This window comes from Arvicola amphibius, chromosome 2, assembly GCF_903992535.2.
Source record: "Arvicola amphibius chromosome 2, mArvAmp1.2, whole genome shotgun sequence".
NCBI classification, from domain to species: Eukaryota; Metazoa; Chordata; class Mammalia; order Rodentia; family Cricetidae; genus Arvicola; species Arvicola amphibius.
Genome location: NC_052048.2, coordinates 58,875,953 through 58,895,799, shown reverse-complemented (window position 1 = coordinate 58,895,799; position 19,847 = coordinate 58,875,953). Strand labels below are relative to the sequence as shown.

General features: G+C 52.1%; 2 protein-coding genes across 4 annotated transcripts in view; both read left to right on the top strand.

Moving 5' to 3' along the window:
• Mgll (monoglyceride lipase) overlaps positions 1-12,761 on the top strand; it is a 101,900-nt gene extending 89,139 nt beyond the window's left edge. For all 3 annotated transcript variants that reach the window (XM_038320536.1, XM_038320535.1, XM_038320537.1), the window contains 3 exons: positions 2,800-2,889; positions 7,428-7,643; positions 10,056-12,761. In XM_038320536.1, coding sequence (XP_038176464.1) covers positions 2,800-2,889; positions 7,428-7,643; positions 10,056-10,181 — 432 coding nt within the window. In that variant the 3' untranslated portion in view covers positions 10,182-12,761. The remainder of the gene's footprint in view (positions 1-2,799; positions 2,890-7,427; positions 7,644-10,055) is intronic.
• A 2,203-nt stretch (positions 12,762-14,964) lies between these two features.
• Positions 14,965-15,949, top strand: LOC119808136 (60S ribosomal protein L18-like). The gene has a single exon (XM_038320484.1). It carries the CDS (start codon positions 15,227-15,229, stop codon positions 15,854-15,856), a length of 630 nt encoding a protein of 209 aa, XP_038176412.1. The 5' UTR covers positions 14,965-15,226; the 3' UTR covers positions 15,857-15,949.
• Positions 15,950-19,847: the final 3,898 nt, after the last annotated feature.

The window sequence follows — 19,847 nt, the reverse complement described above, 5'->3', positions numbered from 1 at the left end:
CAGGAGGTAGTGACCTCTCCTCAACCCCTCAGTTTTCCCAAAAAGCTTCCTTTAGCTGCCCAAATGTTCCCCACAAGACTGCTGGCTAGCAAGAGGAGACAAGAGATGTTTTCACTGTAATTCTCCCCTGGAGGCAGATTGCCTGGCACCAGAGCCCCTCTCTGCAGCCCCTTGTGGAACTAGAAATGGCTCCATCCATCCCAGTCCTTGTCTCCATCTTGAATGTCCTTGTCTGCTTGAGAGCCTGGGGTGGAGGCCTCAGTACCTCAAGGCATCCTGCTTTGGTTTAGGTGGGGCCACAGCAGGTTGCCCTGTCTGTTCCATGAGCAATACTGAATAGAACCGGAAGCTCTGTGCCCAGGGCCACATGGAATCAGGTGACATGGCAGCAAGAGAGGGATCTGGTGGTGGAGCTGTTGAAAGGGAAGAGGCACCGTGTGGTTTTTCTCTGTTTCAGGCCAGTGCTAAGGCCGTCTCTGTCCCTCTACTTTGCTGTCCCTCTTTCCTGGTCCTCTCTCACTGTCTCCCATGAATGCGGCCAAGAGCGCTAATCTGTACCATATATAAGCAGTCAACCACTGCAACCACAAATGCTCCCTGTGTGACACGGTGGACGGTCAAGCGGTCTATCAACGGTCAAGTTGATCCATCCATTCTGCAGGAAGGATTTTGCAGTGGGTTGCCAGCTGTTCCCTGGCTTGTGGCTGTGACAAAAAATCATTTGGATCAAGCAGAAGGGGACAGTGCCTGGGATAGTGGTGTATCACACCTGTCTTCCTGTAGCCTGGGACCTTGCTGCAACCTCTGAGAATATCAGGGATAGAGGGGACCAGCCATGAGCCCTCACATGGATTCGGGAGCAGGGACGGAAGTCGTGGAGAACAGCAGAGTGTCTGGAAGTCAGTTCTATGAAGCTTGATGGTAGTGTGATGATTTCCCCATAGCAATGCTGCTACCAGACACCCCTTTGCTGCAGTCTGAGTCCAGTGAAGGCCACAGGGCTGCAGCCCACAGCTTCCTTGCACTTACTGGCTGTTTTTACTTTGTTCTTAGATTTTGTAACTTTTGAAAGCACAGCTTCCAACTCCAGAACTCGGGCTCCCAAGAAAGCGCCTGCTTCTTGGATTTTACAGATGTTTCCTCCAAGCGTTTGTCAGCATTTCCAGATCCTAATCCCTTCCCTTTTAGCACAAGTGCTGAGCTGCTGCATAAAACCCATCTCTTACACACACACACACACACACACACACACACACACACACACACTAATCTCTCATACTTCCACCCCAGATGGCTTCACAGAATGAAACCTATTAACACCCGACACAGGGTGTACCGATGGAGTCCTCTTGTGTCTACACTGGACTGTCCGGCACTGGAGCCCAGGGCTCTGGCACCCTGACACAGTAGTAGCAGCAGCAGTTCCCACCAGTGAGCTTTGTTTGCTTGGATGCCAAGGTGCGTCCAGAGTGCAATGAGCTAAGATATTCTCAGAGGTAGGAGTTGGCAGTGCCCTCTATGGACAGGCAAGATAGGGTGTTCAGAGTACACTCCAGCACAGTGTCCTTTATGGGCAAAGCAGGCCTTACTCTGCCTGGTCAGAGGAGGCAAGTTGGCTGAATGAGGCTGGGGGAGTCCTGGCTACAGCATCATCTGGAGAACATCAGTGGCTTCTGTGGGCATCAGAAGAAAGAGCTAGAACTCTCAGGTGCTATCATGGAAAGAGAGACAAGCAGAGAAAGGAAGGCACAGTAAAAAAGGCAGGTGTGTTTCCAGTCGGCCCTGCTGACCACAGGGAGGCCAAGCCTCCATTGTCCCAGTATCCCAAGGATCTAATATTTTTTTTTTACAAATGCTGGATGACAGTTAAGCCCTACTCAAAGGATCTAGTAAGTATCACCTAGCAGAGGCTTCCCATGCCACCAACAATTCACCCACCATCAAGAGACCAACCTGTGTGCCAAGCGCCCTCCACACCTCCTAAGAACTCACCCTTTGCCAGCTCCCATGGTTCTGATTTCAGCATTTCAGTTTTGACATAGCTTCTTTTGCCCGAAGTGTCTGCACTCATTGCAGACGTGAAATTAAACAGCCTCTCTCGGAAGGCAAATGTGTAAGACTGGGAATATCTGAGATCCAAAGGGGGGCTGGGCTAAGACCGAGTCAGGTTCATCGTGTTGGCTGAGCATGTATAGAATGCCAGGCTTTATCACACACAATGTTATTAATCTTCCCTGTGGTCTGTTTGGGGGAATGACAGGGTCCCCATCGGCAGCTTTGCCAACAGAGCTCAGTATTAGGTCCCAGCCTGTGTTCCTGGCTCACGGAGCCAGGAACCAGATAGGGGGCTCCTTCCCTCTGCCACAGAACTTCCTGTTCAGGCTGGTGATGGTTTGTTTTCCATATGGTAGAACATAACATGCAAGTGATTCTCTCTGATCCAAGCTGCCCTGCTTTCTTCGCTCTCTGACAGCTGATGCAATGATTCTAACTCTGCTGTGTCGTTGTGGTGCCTTGGAGAAGGGGTGCATCCAAGGGCACAGCCTCATCAGTGGCTCTCAAAAGCCATTCACAATTACATCTGATGCATGGTTATATCTGCACAGAATCCAGAGCAAGAAAACAGTCCCGGTGGTCACACCAGGAGGAGAGCAGCCCTGCGTCAGGGTCCTGTGTCGAGCAGCATCCCTGAGTCCCGAGCATCAAGGCCACCGCACTCAGCAGGAGTACCAGGTGGTACTCCAGCCCTCCAGCATGGATGGCCTGCACTCATGACTCTCTTCTTACCTCCCTGCCCAGGTCCTTGCTGCCAAAGTGCTCAACCTTGTCCTGCCAAACATGTCCTTGGGGCGCATTGACTCCAGCGTGCTGTCTCGGAACAAGTCGGAAGTGAGTGCAGATGGACATTGGGGTGTTGGCGGGGCCCAGTGAGATCTGACCTCGACTCTATCCTTGCCACTCTGCTGCCATTTCTGGGTAGTAGGAAGATGGGGACACAGTGGAGTGAGAAGTTTTGTCCTTGTGTTGGGTTAGGGGAAGGTGGAGAATCTGAGATCCACTCCAGACAACCAGAGAACTGGATGGAGGACACGCTGTGCGGTTAGGATGGAGGACGCGCTGTGCGGTTAGGATGGAGGACGCGCTGTGTGGTTAGGATAGAGGACCTGCTTAGGGGTCCCACAGCTAGGCTAGCCTGAGAACCTGCTGGGAGTGCCCACTGGCATATTGATCGTGAAAACCTGAAGGCTTGAAGGAACAATCCTGGACATGTAGAAGATATCAGAATTACCTTGACAACTAAGCAAATTGGTTGCCACTTTTCTGCCTTGGTTTCTTTTCTTACCTTAGGAGCTTGAATCACAGGCTCCCCAAAGACCCTAAACCCCTCCCCCCAGGGTGGGGACTCTGGCAACCCCTGTGCCCTGGCCTGCTTTCATGGGCAGTCAGACTCTGGCTTCCTGGTCGGGTTCCACCCTGGGGCACATTCAGGTCTGGGGGCAGAGAATGCCCTTGTCATCATGATGAAAGCGGAAAGCCCCCAGGCTTTCCGCCAGCTGTTTAAGAGACAGGTAGGGGGCTGGGGTGTTGCTCAGTGTGGAGAGCAAGGAACCCTGGTTCCTATCCTCAGCTCAAGGGGAAAAAAAAAATCCATGCAGGGGCATTCCAGAAAACCTGAGGGCTTCAGTTCAGGGAGCTGTTCATCTTCCCTTAAACTTTTAATACTGCGTTACTCTAAAACCTGTAGTGATTCTCAAACCCATATTCTGGGGCCAAATTTAACTGCCAGGGGATGGAGAGGGTGGGCAGCTTGTATGACTCTTAGTCTTTCTGAATGTTTGAAAAGACCCGGAAAGGCCAACGCCATAGACATCAGCTCTTAAAACTTCTTCCTTTTGCTGTGCTGGGCCCTTCAGCCCACTCCGGGTGCCTTTGCTCTGTGGTAGATACTACTGTGTGAAGGGGGTTTCGTGGCAGTCAGGGACTCCTTGACCTGCATCTCAAATAATGGGCCCAGCCTGAATTGGTGCTGGCTGGAGAGCCCAATCAAAGAGGGTGGCAAAGAGGGGCTTCCCTTGGACATCTGCACCAATCAGCCGGGTTGTATATCTTCCTACACAAATGGCAAAGGGAAAAAAAGGAGGAAGAAATCATTCCAGGCCCTCTCTTGAAAAGCAGCAAGTCATTTTGAGGTCTTATGGAGAACGTAGGAGACTGTAGAGGTGCTCTCAGGCTCCACGTTGCCTCCTGCGTCCTTTGGGCCAGCTAGACCTTAAGATGTCTCCCTGCAGGGGACATGGAACTGGGGGTGCTGGGCAGCCTGGAGATCTCGGCCTTCGATTGGCTAGAGCTCCCCTGACCCCCATCCTTAGAGTAGAGTCTCTGCCTCCCTGTTGCCTTTCAACCTGTGCTGAGCATTAAAAATAGCCACTCCACCCACCCAAGAGAAATGGCGAGAAGAGGAACCACCCAGCAGCGCACAGCGGGAGTCTTGAGGCTCATCTTTATATGGCACATTGCCCATGGTGCCTTACAGTTAGGAAAGCCTCAGAACACCAAACAATGCTCCCCTAACTGGCCAGTGCAGGATGGGGGACTGAAGGACTGAAGCTGGGCGCTGGGGGATAGCACAGGAGGAAAGGCCAAAAGCCAGAAGGTGGGGTAGGGAGAAGCAGGTGATTCTCTTGACAGCAGATGTTTCCTTGGGTTTGTTGTGGCATAGTCCTCTAGCCCAGCCAATGCTGTTAAACATGAAGTTATGGAAGCCTGCCTGGGTCAAAAGAAAGCAAATCACTCACCCAACAGCACAGTTAGGAAGTCAGCATTTGAGCCCGAGTTCATCTCTGGGCCAAATGCACTTGACACTAACACACTGGGAACAAAAACATGACTATCGAGAGAGAAATGGGGGGAGGGGGAGGGAGGGAGAGAGACATGGGGGGAAAGCTTTTTTATTAAAATCACTGAGCTACGCAAACATTTCATGTGTCGGTTACCCTGCACCCCACAACAGGAAGGACAGCATTCAGCCAGGTGTTGACCCTAGCTAGTCACTCCCTGCCCATGCTCGTCCCATCTTTAGCCCTGACAACCATGAATTTTTCCAAAATGCTAGCCAAGCTGACTCAGTGCCACTCTTTCTAAATGTGCATGAAGCCCTGACTTCCACTCCTAGAGCCACAAGAGAGCCACACAGTGACCAGACCAAAGGATTCGAGCCTCCCTCATTTTCCCTGAATGGCACATGTATCTCCCTCCCTCATGTCCTTGCTATAGTTCTATCTGGGACCTGCCTTTCCCTTGACACTGCTGGTGCTCCTTCCCCAGAAGGTGCCATTGTGTATACAATGTCTATGTGACCAGGAAATAGAAACAAAGCCAAGATCAGGAAGTGGCTGGGGCCATGAAGCAGCTAAACCCAGGAGTAGACTCCTTTGGGACCTAGCATATTGGGACACTCCAGGGAGCAGGATGAAACCTCTGGAAGGATATTAATAGTGGACTTTGTACAGCAGGTGGACTGGAGCCCACAAGGCCATCATCCCCAGCTCCTGGAAGAGATTAGCATAGATGCAACATGAACATATTCAGAAGCAGCAGTTTGTGAGGCAGGAGCTGGTTCCGTTCCTTCTTTTGCCCGCTGCCTTCTCAGAGTCAAGACACCCTTTCTGTTTGCTGTACACACCTAAGGGTGACCCTCGCCTTAGTACTTCCTCTCACTCGTTAGAGAAGAAAGCAAATCCTTGACCCAAAGCACATGGCCAGTTCCTTTACTTGCTTCTTATTGGCCAGGATATGATCACATGACCACATCTAACTGCAAGGGAGGCTGAGATATGTATTCTTTAAATGAGAGGTTATGTACCCTGCCCAATACCCAGGGCTCTATAGGGAAAACAGGAGTTGAGGCACTAATGCCAGTGGGCCATTGGACCTCTCAGTACATTAGTTTCCTCTCCTGTGTCACATGGTAGTAAGAGCCTTGATTCCATCGTGAGGCATTGCATCTATAGGAGGAGCTGCTGTAGACACAGTGGGGTCCTGGATGGCACCCCCAACACCAGGCTATGCCCAGGGTGGTGTCTGTGTTGCCGCCACTCTTACTGTTGCCATCAAGACTTTGCCAACCTCACGTCTAGGGTTCTTCTGGTGTCCCCATAACCCTCCTCCAGGTAGGACTCCCTGGAGTCCCTGAAAGAGACCTGTGGTGGCCTGAGTCCATGGCCGGCTCTCCCCACACTGCCCCTGCACTGCTCTGTCAGACTCGAGTCCTCTCTTAGCCTGCTGAACAGATGGCCGGGCTCTGTGGGGTTCTCGCCAGCTCAGCTGCAAGAAGGGTTTAATCTGTCTCGTGCAGCTCATCACAAATGGCCAGCTTGGTGGGGCTCAAATCCAGGATGCCAGGGTGACTGCAGGACAGCCTGTCCCTTCGTCCATGGGTCTGGAATTCTAGCCAGGCCTTCAGAGGGGTGGCAACAGAAGTGGATGATCTTAAGTCAGGGCTCAGAGACCCCTGCCGTATCAGGCCCAATAGCATTCAGTTCCCCTCATGTTGGTCCCACTTATCTGGTTGTCCCAAACCTGCTCAGAGTCTACCTGCAAGGAAAAAATTGAGCAACAGGTGTCATGGCTTCACAGCTATTCTTGGGAGCCTAAGAGACTTGTAGAGGAGGGGGACTTCCTGCTCCAACCCGTAATCCCCAGCCCTTCTGTCTGCATGTCCTTCACCCTGTATAGAGACAATGTTGGGAATGGGGACAAGAAAACCCTCTCTGATACCTCAGAGCTGCTCGAACCAAATAACCAGAGTAGATGACATGGTGTTCTTGTGTTTTGGTTTTGTTTTGTTTTGTTTGTATATGTGTGTGTTTTTAAATTTGAGACAAGGTCAATATGCCCTTGAACTTAAGCTCCCCCTGCTTTGGCAACGACTGGGGTTATAAGCATGTGTCACCTCTATGTTGCCAATTTGTAAAAATCCACCTTAGTATTGGAAAATTTCTACAGACTTTTTTTTTGTAGACAGTCAGCCCTCCACATCCTTGGACTCCATATGGGAGAATCCAAACAGCCGTTTCTTATCTGTCCTGCCAAGCCCAGCATTCCTATAGTGCTGACCGTGCCCTTCATCTGATGAGTGTCTAGAGATGACTGAAGCCTAGGGAAGGGTAGGTGGGGGCTCTACTCAGACAATACGTATCAAGCTACATGAGGTACCTGATCATCTTAGACTTTGAGGATTCTGAATCTGCTCCCCAATGTACGCTGAGTCAGACTGTAGGAAACTTGGGTCCGAGTGCAGAGGTTCTGAACCCAGTTTAGATCCCCGTTCTTCAGGAACTGAACACATTGTCAGTCTCCACAACCCTTGGGCAGGCAGAAGGACACCCTCTTGGAGCCCACAAATTGACAGACTCTCCTCCTCTCAGGTCGATCTATACGACTCCGACCCACTCATCTGCCGCGCGGGGGTGAAGGTGTGCTTTGGCATACAGCTGCTGAACGCCGTCTCGAGGGTGGAGCGCGCAATGCCCAAGCTGACACTGCCATTCCTGCTGCTGCAGGGTTCTGCTGACCGGCTGTGCGATAGCAAAGGTGCCTACCTGCTCATGGAATCATCCCGGAGTCAGGACAAGACACTGAAGGTAAGGGGCAGGAGACACGACCCCCAGCCTGGCTGGGAAGCACTGGTGCAGGGTTAGAGGCAAATGAACCTTGTGACAGCGCATTGGTCCCCAGCCCATCACTTCACAAGAGTGAACCTCACAGAGGGAGAGAATAATATGATGGTGTGGGCAAGAGAAAGGCATGCAGTTGGGCACAGGAGACAGTGTCTTCTCCAAGCTTCAGGGCTCCCTGCGATGCCCCAGTGCCCTGCACCTGCTCAGAGCCCACAGGTCCTGGGGCCTCAGGACACACAGGGACTGTGGGGTCAGGGAGTGCAGGTTCTGGGACATTGGATTAGTCTTGTCTGCAAGGGCATCTGCAGGAGTTGGCCCTATGGTTGGGGTCTCTGAGGACAGGCCACAACTTGATGATGTGACATGTTTGACACAGAACAGTCGGAGTACCTACCACTCAGTGGCTTTCAAGACATAGGGTTTGGGGTCCAGATATACTTGCCTTTTGTCCCATCGAGCTAGGAGGCACCCCACCTGAGGAGGTTAGACCCTGCTGGGTACCACTCAGACAATGTGGAACCCTAAAGGAAGCATACCCACCCTCTTGCCCACATTGTTGGACTCCTGGCCTGGGCAGGTGTGGGGTGGGGTGCCACAGAATCTGGACTACATCCTCACTGTGTTACAGAGACAGTTAGGTGACTTCAAAAGTGGTGGAGTCAGTATTTGAACTGAGGTCCTTGGCCTTGAGTCCGCAGTCCCTCCCAACCTGGCACCACTCTGGCAGAGACGTGTATCTTGGCAAATTGCCAGGGGCTTCTCAGTGGTGGAGCTCTGGCCTCGTTCAAGGGGTCCAGCTCCACACTCCCAGGAGAATTAGCTTTTCACTCGCTCAGCTTCTGCAGCTGCTGTCTATTGAGTGCTGACTTGGTGGAGGTCCTGAGGACAGTCTGACAAAGGCTCCCCTCCCCCTGGAGCCTGTACTTCCGTGGGTGAGCCAAGAACAAATGGGTGCTCAGAACAGCTGTGGACAGGGCCCGGGGTCTGCAGGACAGAGGGATGCCGGAGTACTCCCCTCCCATGAACTTAGAGGAAAAGTAACCATGGAAGAACACTCCAGACCAACCAAGCAAGGAAGTGGGGATGGGGGTGGGAGGCCCTTGGTCTTGGCACAGGGAGCAGCTGTGAGAACAAGGCTGGCACAGGAGGAGGCGCTCATGAGAAACACTGTTCACAGCTGAGGTGAGGAAGCAAGCATGTCGCCTTCAGATGGGAGACGCCTGTGCCCGCTGGAGCACAGTCCCACCTAAAGAGCGAATGCCTGCACCACATGGAGGCTTCTGGAGGGTGGTAAATGTATCAAAAAGCAAAATGAGGCAGGCTCGGGAAGCCAAGAGTGGTGTGCGCTTATGGACATGTGTAAACTAAGTCCCCAAAGCCTGCACTATAAACATTTAAATTACAATTCCCAAGGCTGGGGGAGTGAGGAGGGAGAGGCAGGGGGACTGGTAGGGGACAAATGCGGTCAGGTGGCTATGTCCTGGGCTTCTGTAGCCCACTAAATAGTTCAGATCAGAAGAAGCATGCTGGGTGCTCTTAGCACAGAGAAGTAAAGGACCAGAGGTGATGGATATGTTGATTGCTTTACACAGTACTGAAGGATGCTCCTGGGGTTTGGGTCTCTAAAAGCAGGCGACTTCAGTGCCCCTCTGAGACAGGTGACCCCAGCAGACAGCAGAAAGAAATCCTAAGACAAATGGCAAGTAGCTAGGTCTCACTTCTGAAGAGGGCTGACCAAAGGGGCATCCTAGTCAGTCACATGGTACGGGGTTTCTAAGCAATGAGTGGTTTCTAGACTCTTGGGACTATATGAGCCACGGGCAAGGGAGGGAGCTAGCCAGGACAGGTCAGAGCCACGGTGTGTCTGCCTCTGGACACTCTAAGCATCAAGTGGCTCTGAGTAGGGCAAGTGATATCCTTAGAGACCTCGCCAAGGGCCACTGCTCTGGGTTGTGGGGAGGGGGGAGTAGAGAACCAGGGGAAGTGATGGAAGGAAGGTGGGGGTGTGAAGATGGGCAGAGCTTCCTGGCAGGAAGGTTCTGGGGATCTAAGCTGTACCAGCTGGTGGAGAGCCCTGGGAATAGCATGGAATGTCCAGACTGTGGTGAAATTGTAATTGTGATTAGAAGGTGCTGGCTGGAGCAGGGCAGAGGCGAGCCATGCCTGCCTTCTTAGCCACCAGCATCTCGAGGTGGGAGGATGACTTAGGGCTAGACATTTAAGGCTAGCCTAAGCAACATGGCGGTGTTCTGCCTGAAAATGAACTGGGGAAACGTTGAGAATGATTGCCACGTGAGCTCCTAAGTATGACATTGTGCACGCGTGTGCCCTGCCTGCCCCACACCGGGTCTAACTCGCCGGCTCTTCTGATTGCAGATGTATGAAGGTGCCTACCACGTTCTCCACAAGGAACTTCCAGAAGTCACCAACTCTGTCCTCCGTGAAATAAACACGTGGGTCTCTCACAGGATAGCAACGCCAGGAGCTGGGTGCCCACCCTGAATGTACCAGCCAGGCAACCAGCTTGTGGTCTAGGGGAAGCAGGCAGAGGAAGGGCAGTGCTGACTGGCTCGACAAAAAGAATCGCAAATTGGAGGGAACCCTAGTGCAATTTACTCTGAAAAAAAAAAAAGCTAATTTGTTATATATAAGGCTACTGGCCACTGGCTCTACCACCTGAGAGGGTAGGCACTTTATGAAAGAGGAGTATATTTTCTACACAGAGACTGTGTTGGAATGTCCTTTGAATAAACAGTTCAGCCTCTGCCCACCTCTCCCAGCTCCCATGGGGTTCAGGGACTCTCTTGCAGTCCCATGTCCCAGCCTGCAATAATCAGAGGTCTCTTTCCTCCTCTCCCAAGCCTTCTCTGACTGGCTGTTCTTTGGCATGTGATGAGGTGGCCTTTGTCCCCAGAGCTAGCTCCTTAGGCTCATGTGCCCCTCTGAGGCACTTCCTCAAAATGGGCAGCCACCCTATGACCTGGTCAGTGACTTCTCAGATGGAAGTCGGGCTGTGGGGAGGGAGGGTGGCCATTCTCCCCACACAACTCTTCCCCCTGCTGGGAGTTTGGTTACCCTCAGCAGGTCTGTGTATCCAGAGAGGCACCTTTTCTCAGGTTACTAAGTAAGTACTCCATGCTGAGGAGGGTGGCTTTAAAGATAAGCATTTAATATATATGGTATATTCTAAAATAAAGACTATATGGGTAGATGGGTGAAGCCTGGACAGCTTTAGAAGAACTGGTACCCCACAAAGGGCTGGTCTTCTGAGGGCCAGTCCCCTAACTGAAGACTACCTGGCTCTTCTTGCAGAGAAAACACAGGGGATAGAGGACTGTGGCCTGGGCTGTCCCTCTGTCCAGAGCCACTGGGAGTTGTTTGCCAGTAGCACAGCTACCTCTGGTGGCAGGGGAGACTCTCAAGAAGCCATGGTGCTGGTTGCCTGCCCTGGGCAGCAAAGGCACTCAGTGACCACCTGCAGACAAGGACCACAGCTGTCTGTACCCCATCACAGGCTGCAGCAGGATGGCCCAGCCAGGCCTCATAGAGGCTACCCTGGAGCAGTGAAGTGCAAGCCCCCTGCCCTCTCAGGTGCCCGCCCAGAGGCCCGCCCCAGGCCTCACTTAGTGCCAGCAATAACTGGGGCTCATGCCCTCCTGGAGCACTTTGATCTTCACAGAGGGGCTTGCTGTTACCTCAGGAGTCTTCTTCGTGCACATAGGACCCTGGGAAGGGGCACTGCTGCCAGGGAGAGCTGCTTGGCTGCAGGGCGGGGAGAGTGGGCCCTCGATTCTCCAGGAAGCTGCCAACCAGGGCCCTATGGTCTTGGAAGGGCACCTGTCCACCTAGGCCCCGTCCTTTCTGGAGTTTATTCTAGGTCCTGGGGAGGATCCTCTGCCTTCTCCAGTGGCCCTGGCCATGCATGGCAGTCAAAAGCTGGCCATACTACAGGCCATAAGGACACTTCGCCCCTCATCAGGGCCAAGCACTGCATGTAGGGAAGGCAGGGCCCAGGAGCTGCCCTGAGCCCCCTCTTAGCTCTGCATCTCTTTAGAAAATAGAGATATAAAAGTGTGCTAAGAGGGGCAGCAGCAGACAGCCATGGGGGGTTCTGTTCTCCATTAAGGAAAAAAAAGGACCCCACTCCAGACTACTGTGCCCCTGGGCCCAGAGCCACCCAGGGCTGCTCCCAGAAGCACATGCTGACAGTGCCACTTTCCAAACCACATGCCCCACCTGGGCTGGTAGCTTTCGTGCATGACTTCATTTACAGAGACACGTGTGCATCTGGTTAAAGAACCGCTAACACTAAAAGGGGGCAAATGACCGGAAACTGGGACTGTCTTGTGAAACCCGGAAGAGGGGCAGGGACATGACTGCATCATGTCCTGCATGACAAAGTCAGGGCCAGCGCAGGGCTGTCTGTAGAGAGCTGGGCCAGCCTTGTGCAGGCTCTGCCCTTGGCCCTGGAGGAAGCCTGACAGGCTGGGCTTCATAGTCACCCCACCACCAGGATGCAGAGGGATTGGGGTGTGGGAGGAAGCTAAGACGCACAAGGCTTGGCTGGTAGAAGGTGGAAGCCAGCGGGAGGCCGGGAGAGCGCGCCCCAGGTGAAGGAGAGGGGAACCAGACCTGAGCACCTTTAAGAACATAGCACCTTCTCCAACAGGGATGGACTTAGTGCCCGAAAAGCTTTTTAGGAAAGGGTGCCACCTGCAGGTAGTAGGGTGTCTCAACGACTAAGCCCCAGTTCCTCGGTAGAATGGGGAACGTCCTGTCCTCCCTCCACCATGGCCCCCTCAGCTTCTGGGTGTCCTGGGGACCACCATAAGAGCAGTCGGGGTGCTCTAATACCACAGGGCTCTACTCATATCCCACCCCTAGGCCACCTCACACTTCCCTCTCTCTCCTGATTGCTATTGTAACTTTGTAGGGATCACAGTGGCTCACTGGTCTGTTGCTGTCACGGCGCTCAGTCACTCCCCATGTGTACTCTTAGTGGGGAACCTGTACCGGCTTAGAACTACTAAAGAAACCAATGTGCACTACAGCTCACCATAATAAACCATGTGCTTTTGGAGAGACCCGTGTCATGTTCTGTGCGCCTGGCGTCATGTTCTGTATGTCAGCCCTTCCGCTAAGAGAACCGCTGGCCTGTGCTGGAAGTGTCATGCGCTAGTCACCTGATGTGAACTCAGCAGCCCTTCCAGGGCCAAATGCCAACTGGCCGCATGGATTTTACCTTCTCCCATCCGTTCCTGCCGAGGTCATGCTGGAGCAAAGATTCATCCTCAGCACCCCCAGTGCTTAGGCAGCCTTAACAGCTTGGTGCTCTGTTGCTGTCATGCTGGGTGCCCAGCATGGCCAAGCCCCATCTTCACCCACGTCTGCTCCCTGACTGAGGGGAATCCAGAACATCTATTGCTAGTGTCCCAGTCACCTCCCCTTGCTCCCCATAATCTCGAGGTAACAGCTCTGATTTCAGAATGTCACCAAATTCAGACTGCCCCACTTTCCCCAGAACTGTCACTGTAACTGCTGGGGAACAGCAGCCTCCCCTTGGATCCCCGCCGAGTCAGACATGAAGCCTCCCCTGTGCAAAGGCCTCTGTGGCTCCAGCTCACTAGAGGCTGAGGTCCCTACTGAGAGTGGGTTCGGACTACATCACAGCCAGCCTCTCCGTGTCCTGTCTCTGCTTTCTCTCTCACTGCCCCCGTGCCATTGGATATGACACACTGCTTTGTCTCCCGCGTGGGTTGCGAGGTGAGAAGCACATGTTTCCATCTGTTGCCCAGAGGGTCCCCAGAAATACTGTGTCATGGGGCTGTAGATGGAGGGAGAGAATGAACGGGAGGAAGGTCAGAGAGGAAGTAAGTGAGCATCAGAAGTGAGAGAATTGGCTGACAGTGAGTGCAGGGGTCTGGGAAGGAAGAAGGTGAACAAGGAGGAAAGAAGGAGTGTCAAAAATAAAACAGTTCTCACCTCAGAGAGGATAAAAGAGTTTGTTATGGAGCTAAATAGGATTGGTGATGGCCTGGAAATGTGGTTTCAGGTCACTCCAAATTCTGTGCTCCAATGTTCAAGTTTCATGAAGGTTTTCGAGTTTTCTTAACCCAACTAAGAAAGTCATTAATCAAGGCACTTCTCAAGTACATTGATGGAAACATCAGATGCAGAGATGTAGTGGTTTAAGAAATGCCCCCCATAGGCTCTGGTATTTGAATACCTGGTCCCCTGTTGGTGGTGCTGTTTGGGGAGGCTGCAGACCCTTTAGGAGGTGGAGTCTTGCTGGAGGCCGTGTGTCACTGTGGACGGACAAAGTCATTCCTCATGGTGCTGGAGGCCGTGTGTCACTGTGCTGGAGGCCGTGTGTCACTGTGAATGGACGAAGTCACTCATGGTGCTGGAGGTCGTGTGTCACTGCGGATGGACGAAGTCACTCATGGTGCTGGAGGTCGTGTGTCACTATGGATGGATGAAGTCACTCATGGTGCTGGAGGCCGTGTGTCACTGCGGATGGACGAAGTCACTCATGGTGCTGGAGGTCGTGTGTCACTATGGATGGATGAAGTCACTCATGGTGCTGGAGGCCGTGTGTCACTGTGGTTGGATGAAGTCACTCCTCATGGTGCTGGAGGCCATGTGTCACTGTGAATGGACGAAGTCACTCATGGTGCTGGAGGTCGTGTGTCACTGTGGACGGACGAAGTCACTCATGGTACTTTATCACAGCAACCAAAAGCAACTAATACAGCAAGTTAACGCAAATCAGAGCAGTCTCTGCTGCAGGTGTCATACTCCCAAATTAGTGCACAGAGATGTACTCTTAAGAATGCCTGGCCTTAGCTTGGCTTGTTTCTATTTAGCTTTCCTTAAATTATCCCATCTTGCCTGGCGGTGGTGGCGCACACCTTTAATCCCAGCACTCGGGAGGCAGAGGCAGGCAGATCTCTGAGTTCTAGACCAACCTAGTCCACATACAGAGAGAGTGCCAGGACAACCACGACTGTTACACAGAGAAACCCTGTCTCAAAAAAAATCCCATCTACCTTTTGCTTCTAGGCTTTTATCTTTCTTTATTCTATACACCTTTCTTTCCTTCTATTCCATGGCTGGTTGTGTGACTGGGTGCCTGGTCCCTGCCGTCTTCCTCTCCTCCTCTTCTTGCTCCTCCCTCTTCTCAATCTTCTCTCATCTATTCTCTCTGCCTGCCAGCCCCTCCTATTTTTCTCTCTAGCTATTGGCTATTCGGATCTTTATTAGACCAATCAAGTGTTTAGACAGGCTAAGTAACACAGCTTTACAGAGTTAAACAAATGCAACATAAAAGAATGCAACACATCCTTGCATCATTAAACAAATGTTCCACAGCATAAACCAATGTAACACATCTTAAAATAGTATTCCACAGCACTCTGCAATAGACCTGAGAAGCTATCTGATGGCCCTCTTAGCTTTTGGTTGATGGAAGCCACTGGCCTTTTAGGTTAACTTATTTCAAAGGGTTTTGCCTATTACAAGGATGTTTGGTCAGAGATGGGTAAGAAATGGCTATAAAAGAGGCTGGAGGTCTTTGCGGACCAGGCCGTGCAGGAGGCGCCATCATGGGTGTTGACATCTGCCACAACAAGGACCGAAAGTTTCGGCGCAAGGAGCCCAAGAGCCAGGACATCTACCTGTGGCTGCTGGTCAAGTGGTACAGGTTTCTGGCCAGGCGAACCAACTCCACCTTCAATCAGGTTGTGCTGAAAAGGTTATTCATGAGTTGCACCAACTGGCCACCTCTGTCTCTGTCCCTGTCCCAGATGATCCAAAAGATGAAGCTTCCTGGCCGAGAAAACAAGATGGCTGTGATTGTGGGGACGGTCACAGATGACGTGAGGAGTCTCGATGTGCCCAAACTGAAGGTGTGTGCACTGCGGGTGAGCAGCCGGGCCCGAAGTCGCATCCTCAAGGCTGGGGGTAAGATCCTCACCTTTGACCAGCTGGCCTTGGAGTCTCCCAAGGGCCATGGCACTGTGCTCCTGTCTGGACCTCAGAAGGGCCGAGAGATGTACCGGCATTTTGGCAAGGCCCCAGGAACCCCACACAGCCATACCAAACCCTATGTCCGCTCCAAGGGCCGGAAGTTTGAACGTGCCAGAGGCAGAAGGGCCAGCCGTGGCTACAAAAACTAACCCTGGATCTTACTGTTATTAAAAGAAGCTTTGGATGTTAAAAAAAAAAAAAAAGGCTGGAGATAGCCCACAATAAATTGAAATTAGCCTCTGGATTGTTTCAGTCTCTCTACGGCCTTTGACGTTCTAATCAGCCTTGTATAAAGTTCGGTGGAAAGTACAGCTTCTTTCCAGGAACTTGGGTTCACAGGAATGAGAGGGAAAGAATGAGCCACTGGGGAAGGAGCAGTCGGCATGCACCCTTCAAAGAATAGAGTAGAAATTAGAGATTGCATCTAGTACTTCTTTATAATAGGCCCACTTGCCTGTGGCATGGCCACAGCTGGGGAGGCTGGGAAATGAGGCACCAGCCCGTGAAAGGAAGGGTACGGGACTCGACATAGTGGGCTATTGCCTATGAACCTGCAGCATGGAGAGAGACCTGCAGAGAGAGAAGGCATGGCAGCACGGGCAGAGAATGGAAGAGTAGGGCAGGGCCCAGCCAGCAGTGTCTGACAGATGGGACAAAGCTGCTCAAGAGGTAGGTGATGGGTGTATCAGGGTCTGGGAGAGAAGAGAATGCCCACTTCTCTGGGTACTGGAGGGAAACAGACTGCCAGTCGGCCCATGCTGCTCACTATCCATTTTCTGGAGTTCTGGTTCTGCTTCCCAGGAGGGAAGGGTTCACATGAATGACTGGTGGAACCCCATCATGGCCCCATGAGTGCTGGGCTTCAGTGACTGGTGGAAACCCAAGGGTGCAATGATTTGCTACAACCACAGCTGAGGCAGAGCCGGGGCAGAACCACACACCCCTCTGCCCCCACAGCAAGGCCTAAGGGCCAGCATCACGGAAAACTACTGAGGCCTCAAGACCTTCAACCTGTCTCCCAGACCTGGACAGATGGCCCCTCCCCAAGGACCCAAGAAAGCCCACTATAGGTATTCTAACAGTGTGCCCACATACCCTGCAGAGAGGGGGTGACCTGCACAACCTGTCATTCATGTCCGACCAGAGAAACCAGGCACTTTCCCCAGATGAACAGGCCTTAACCCTGTTCATTACATAAACAAAGGGCTAGGTATGGCTTGGGAGAGGAGTGCAGGTCCTGGGTCCCATCACACTGAAATATAAATGTGAACTGTCAAGTGAGAGACAGATATGTTTCCGTCATCCAAAAACCCAATATAGATGCTGTGCTGACCCATCCCCTCATCTTCAAAGGTCTTTAGAAACCGCTCTGGCTCCTCATTTGGTCCCACAAAGCAGCAGCAGGGCAAAAGTCTGGCATCTCTGCCTTCATCCTGTGACTGTGTTCCTTTTGGTTGTCAGCTCACCTCTATACCCCAGCATATAAATCACAACCTACTTCAAATTCAATAGTTACTGCCCTAAAACTGCCTTGACTTTGGAATTCAGGAACTGCAGAGCCTGGAAGAACAGAATGGCCCTCTGTGTCAGGCCAACCCTCAAGACAGGACAGCCCCCAGGGTACACCATCCCTCAGATGAAGACAGTTGTCCTTGAGAGAGAGGCTGTACCCAGGAGCAAAAGTATTTGTCCTATAGGACCAGGTTGGTCCCCTCAAAAGATAACACTGCTGTCAATCAGGACCGAAACCACACCTTGACCAGGGCTGCTGAATGATTCACCATCAGCTGAGGCCTCCATAGTTGCAGCTCAGCAGGTTACAGACAGATGGACCTTTGGGCCCTGTTTATCCTCCTGGATGCTCAGAGGCGCGCCCCCTGGTGGTCGACAGGAAGCTGTGATTGGCTCAAACGGAACTCTTAACACAAATGATGGCCAAAGCGTGGCCCTGATTGGTGCAAATGTCCCTTTCTGGATCTATAAACAGGGGTGCACACTGTGCTAGAAGTGTTGTTGAGGTTATGAGGTCTCGAACTCTGGGCCTGAGCTGTAACTGTGGAGATAAGCGCCCCACTCAGGAGGAGCAGCCCTGGGCCGCACCTCTTCCTGGAACACTGGGTAGTTGTTAAAATACTGTTAAAATTGCCAGGCATGGAGCTGTTTGCTTCTGATCCTAACACTTGGGCGGTGGAAGCAGAAGAATCATACGTTCAGTTTTGAAGTCATGCAGGGGTACGTGTCCCAGTCTCAAAAGAAACCAATCTTTTAAAAACCCACTGTTAGTGGGGATAAGTTCTCGTGTTCATTTTCCTATAAACAAAACCTAAAAGACGCTTTGAGATGGAAGCAGTGTAACACCCTAACTGGCTAGTTTGCTTTTGAAGTATGCCTGGCTGCTCTGGACAAAAGAACTGTCAGCTCTACCACCTCTGTCAGCACAAGCCATCTGGAACATTCCACAGACACCTTAAGACAACTATGCCAGTACCCTCCCAATCAGGCACGTGCAAGTGTCCCAGCTCCTGAAGGCACAGCTTCAGCCAGGCCTGTGAGCCTGGGTGAGCTCTAGATGACCCTGTAGCCATGACCACCGAAGCGCATCCCCTGGTGGTCTAGCAGACGGACTGCAGTGTCTGGTGCTGAGACGAGGCTGTGCTTGGCCCAAACAGCTCGCCTCAAGCTGGATAAGCAGATTGTAGGCTCACTCCTGAGTGGCAGGGAGACATCCTCCTGCACTCCCTCCCATGGTGGTACAGCATTGGTCCCTGTAAAGGGCTTCTTTAAAGTGGCCTTTTCTTGTCCACGGTCAGTAGTGTGGGCTGAGCTGATATCAGAAATCCCAGCAGAGTGAAGGCAGAGGCAACGGCAGCATCAGTGACAAGTGAGTGGTCAACAGGCTACAATGCAAATGGGACATACCAGCTGATCAGTTAGTTCAAGAGCTGCCTGGGCAGGGAGAGGAGCAGTAAGAGTCGAGGCTGTGGAGAATGGAGACTGGGGAACAACAATAGCTGGGAGGAACCAGGGAAGAGAAACTGCAGACCCGGGGCACTAGGAGAGTTCCCAAGAACTGGCTTCAGGAATCCCAAACCTTGAGCCAAGACAGTGTTAAAAGTACTCCAGACTTGCCAGGCTACACAGGGGTGCAACATTGGCTGCTGCTAACAGCTGAGGAGTCAGATTCCTAGGGGGCACACAAAAGCTGTACCACTTACAAGGCTACAGGTCCTGATAGCCAAGGTTGCAGGGATAGTGGGCACCATGTGCTGCTGCCTGCTGTTGTCAAACACTGAGGAAGAAGAGCAACCAAGACCAACACTAGAAGGGCATCTCATTTCCTATGGTTTCTAGCTGGGTAGACTCAGCAAAAGGGCGCTTGGCCAACTGCTGAACAGAAACACTAACAGGACCGACATGCTCCCCAGGCCACTGTGGGCTAAAGCCCAGAGCAATGAGTCCCCAACCTGGAGTCTTGGCTCTCTGCTTTCTACAGCCTGAAGCAACCAGACCCCAGTTCTCTGCAGCCTCTGGCTCTGTCAGTCTAGCGCCTAGATGACACACTGGAGACCATCTCACCTGCTCACAACTGCTATCTGGGCAGAGCAGGAAGGATCCCATTGCCTAATAGTAGCAAGGCTGGTGTCTCCAACTTGCAACACTCAGGTTTCTACCTTAGGCTAAAATAAGGAACTGGGCACGTGTGCTGTGTTTGGAGAACCCATCTCCACTTTCACCCACAGCCTGGCTCCATGGTGACCTCACTGGGCCACCAAAAACCCAGAGAATATGGATTCCATATTCGTGTTACTTAAAATTCCTATGTTCATGTTATTAATGTCTGATGGAAAATAGAAACTGATTTCAAATAACATCTCTTCAAAAGATGGACTTGATTTAATAATCAGTCACACACGGTAAGAAATGCATGATAGTTTAAAGCTCTCCCTTTCCCTTGTGAAGTTAAACCCACATAAACTGAACTGCCCGTGGCCTGAGTCCCCATCCTCCCTGTTCCTGTGGTTTCAAAGTACAAGCTTAAAGATGCAAGTCATTGCCACACCCCTGCTGGGCTGGCACCTCCCAGCAGGTGGCTCCTGGTATGCTTCACAAACACCCAGGTTCGCCCCAGACCAGGGGTAA

Excerpts from the sequence above, each read along its gene's own strand:
- LOC119808136 (XM_038320484.1), top strand. The coding sequence starts at position 15,227 with ATGGCTATAAAAGAGGCTGGAGGTCTTTGCGGACCAGGCCGTGCAGGA.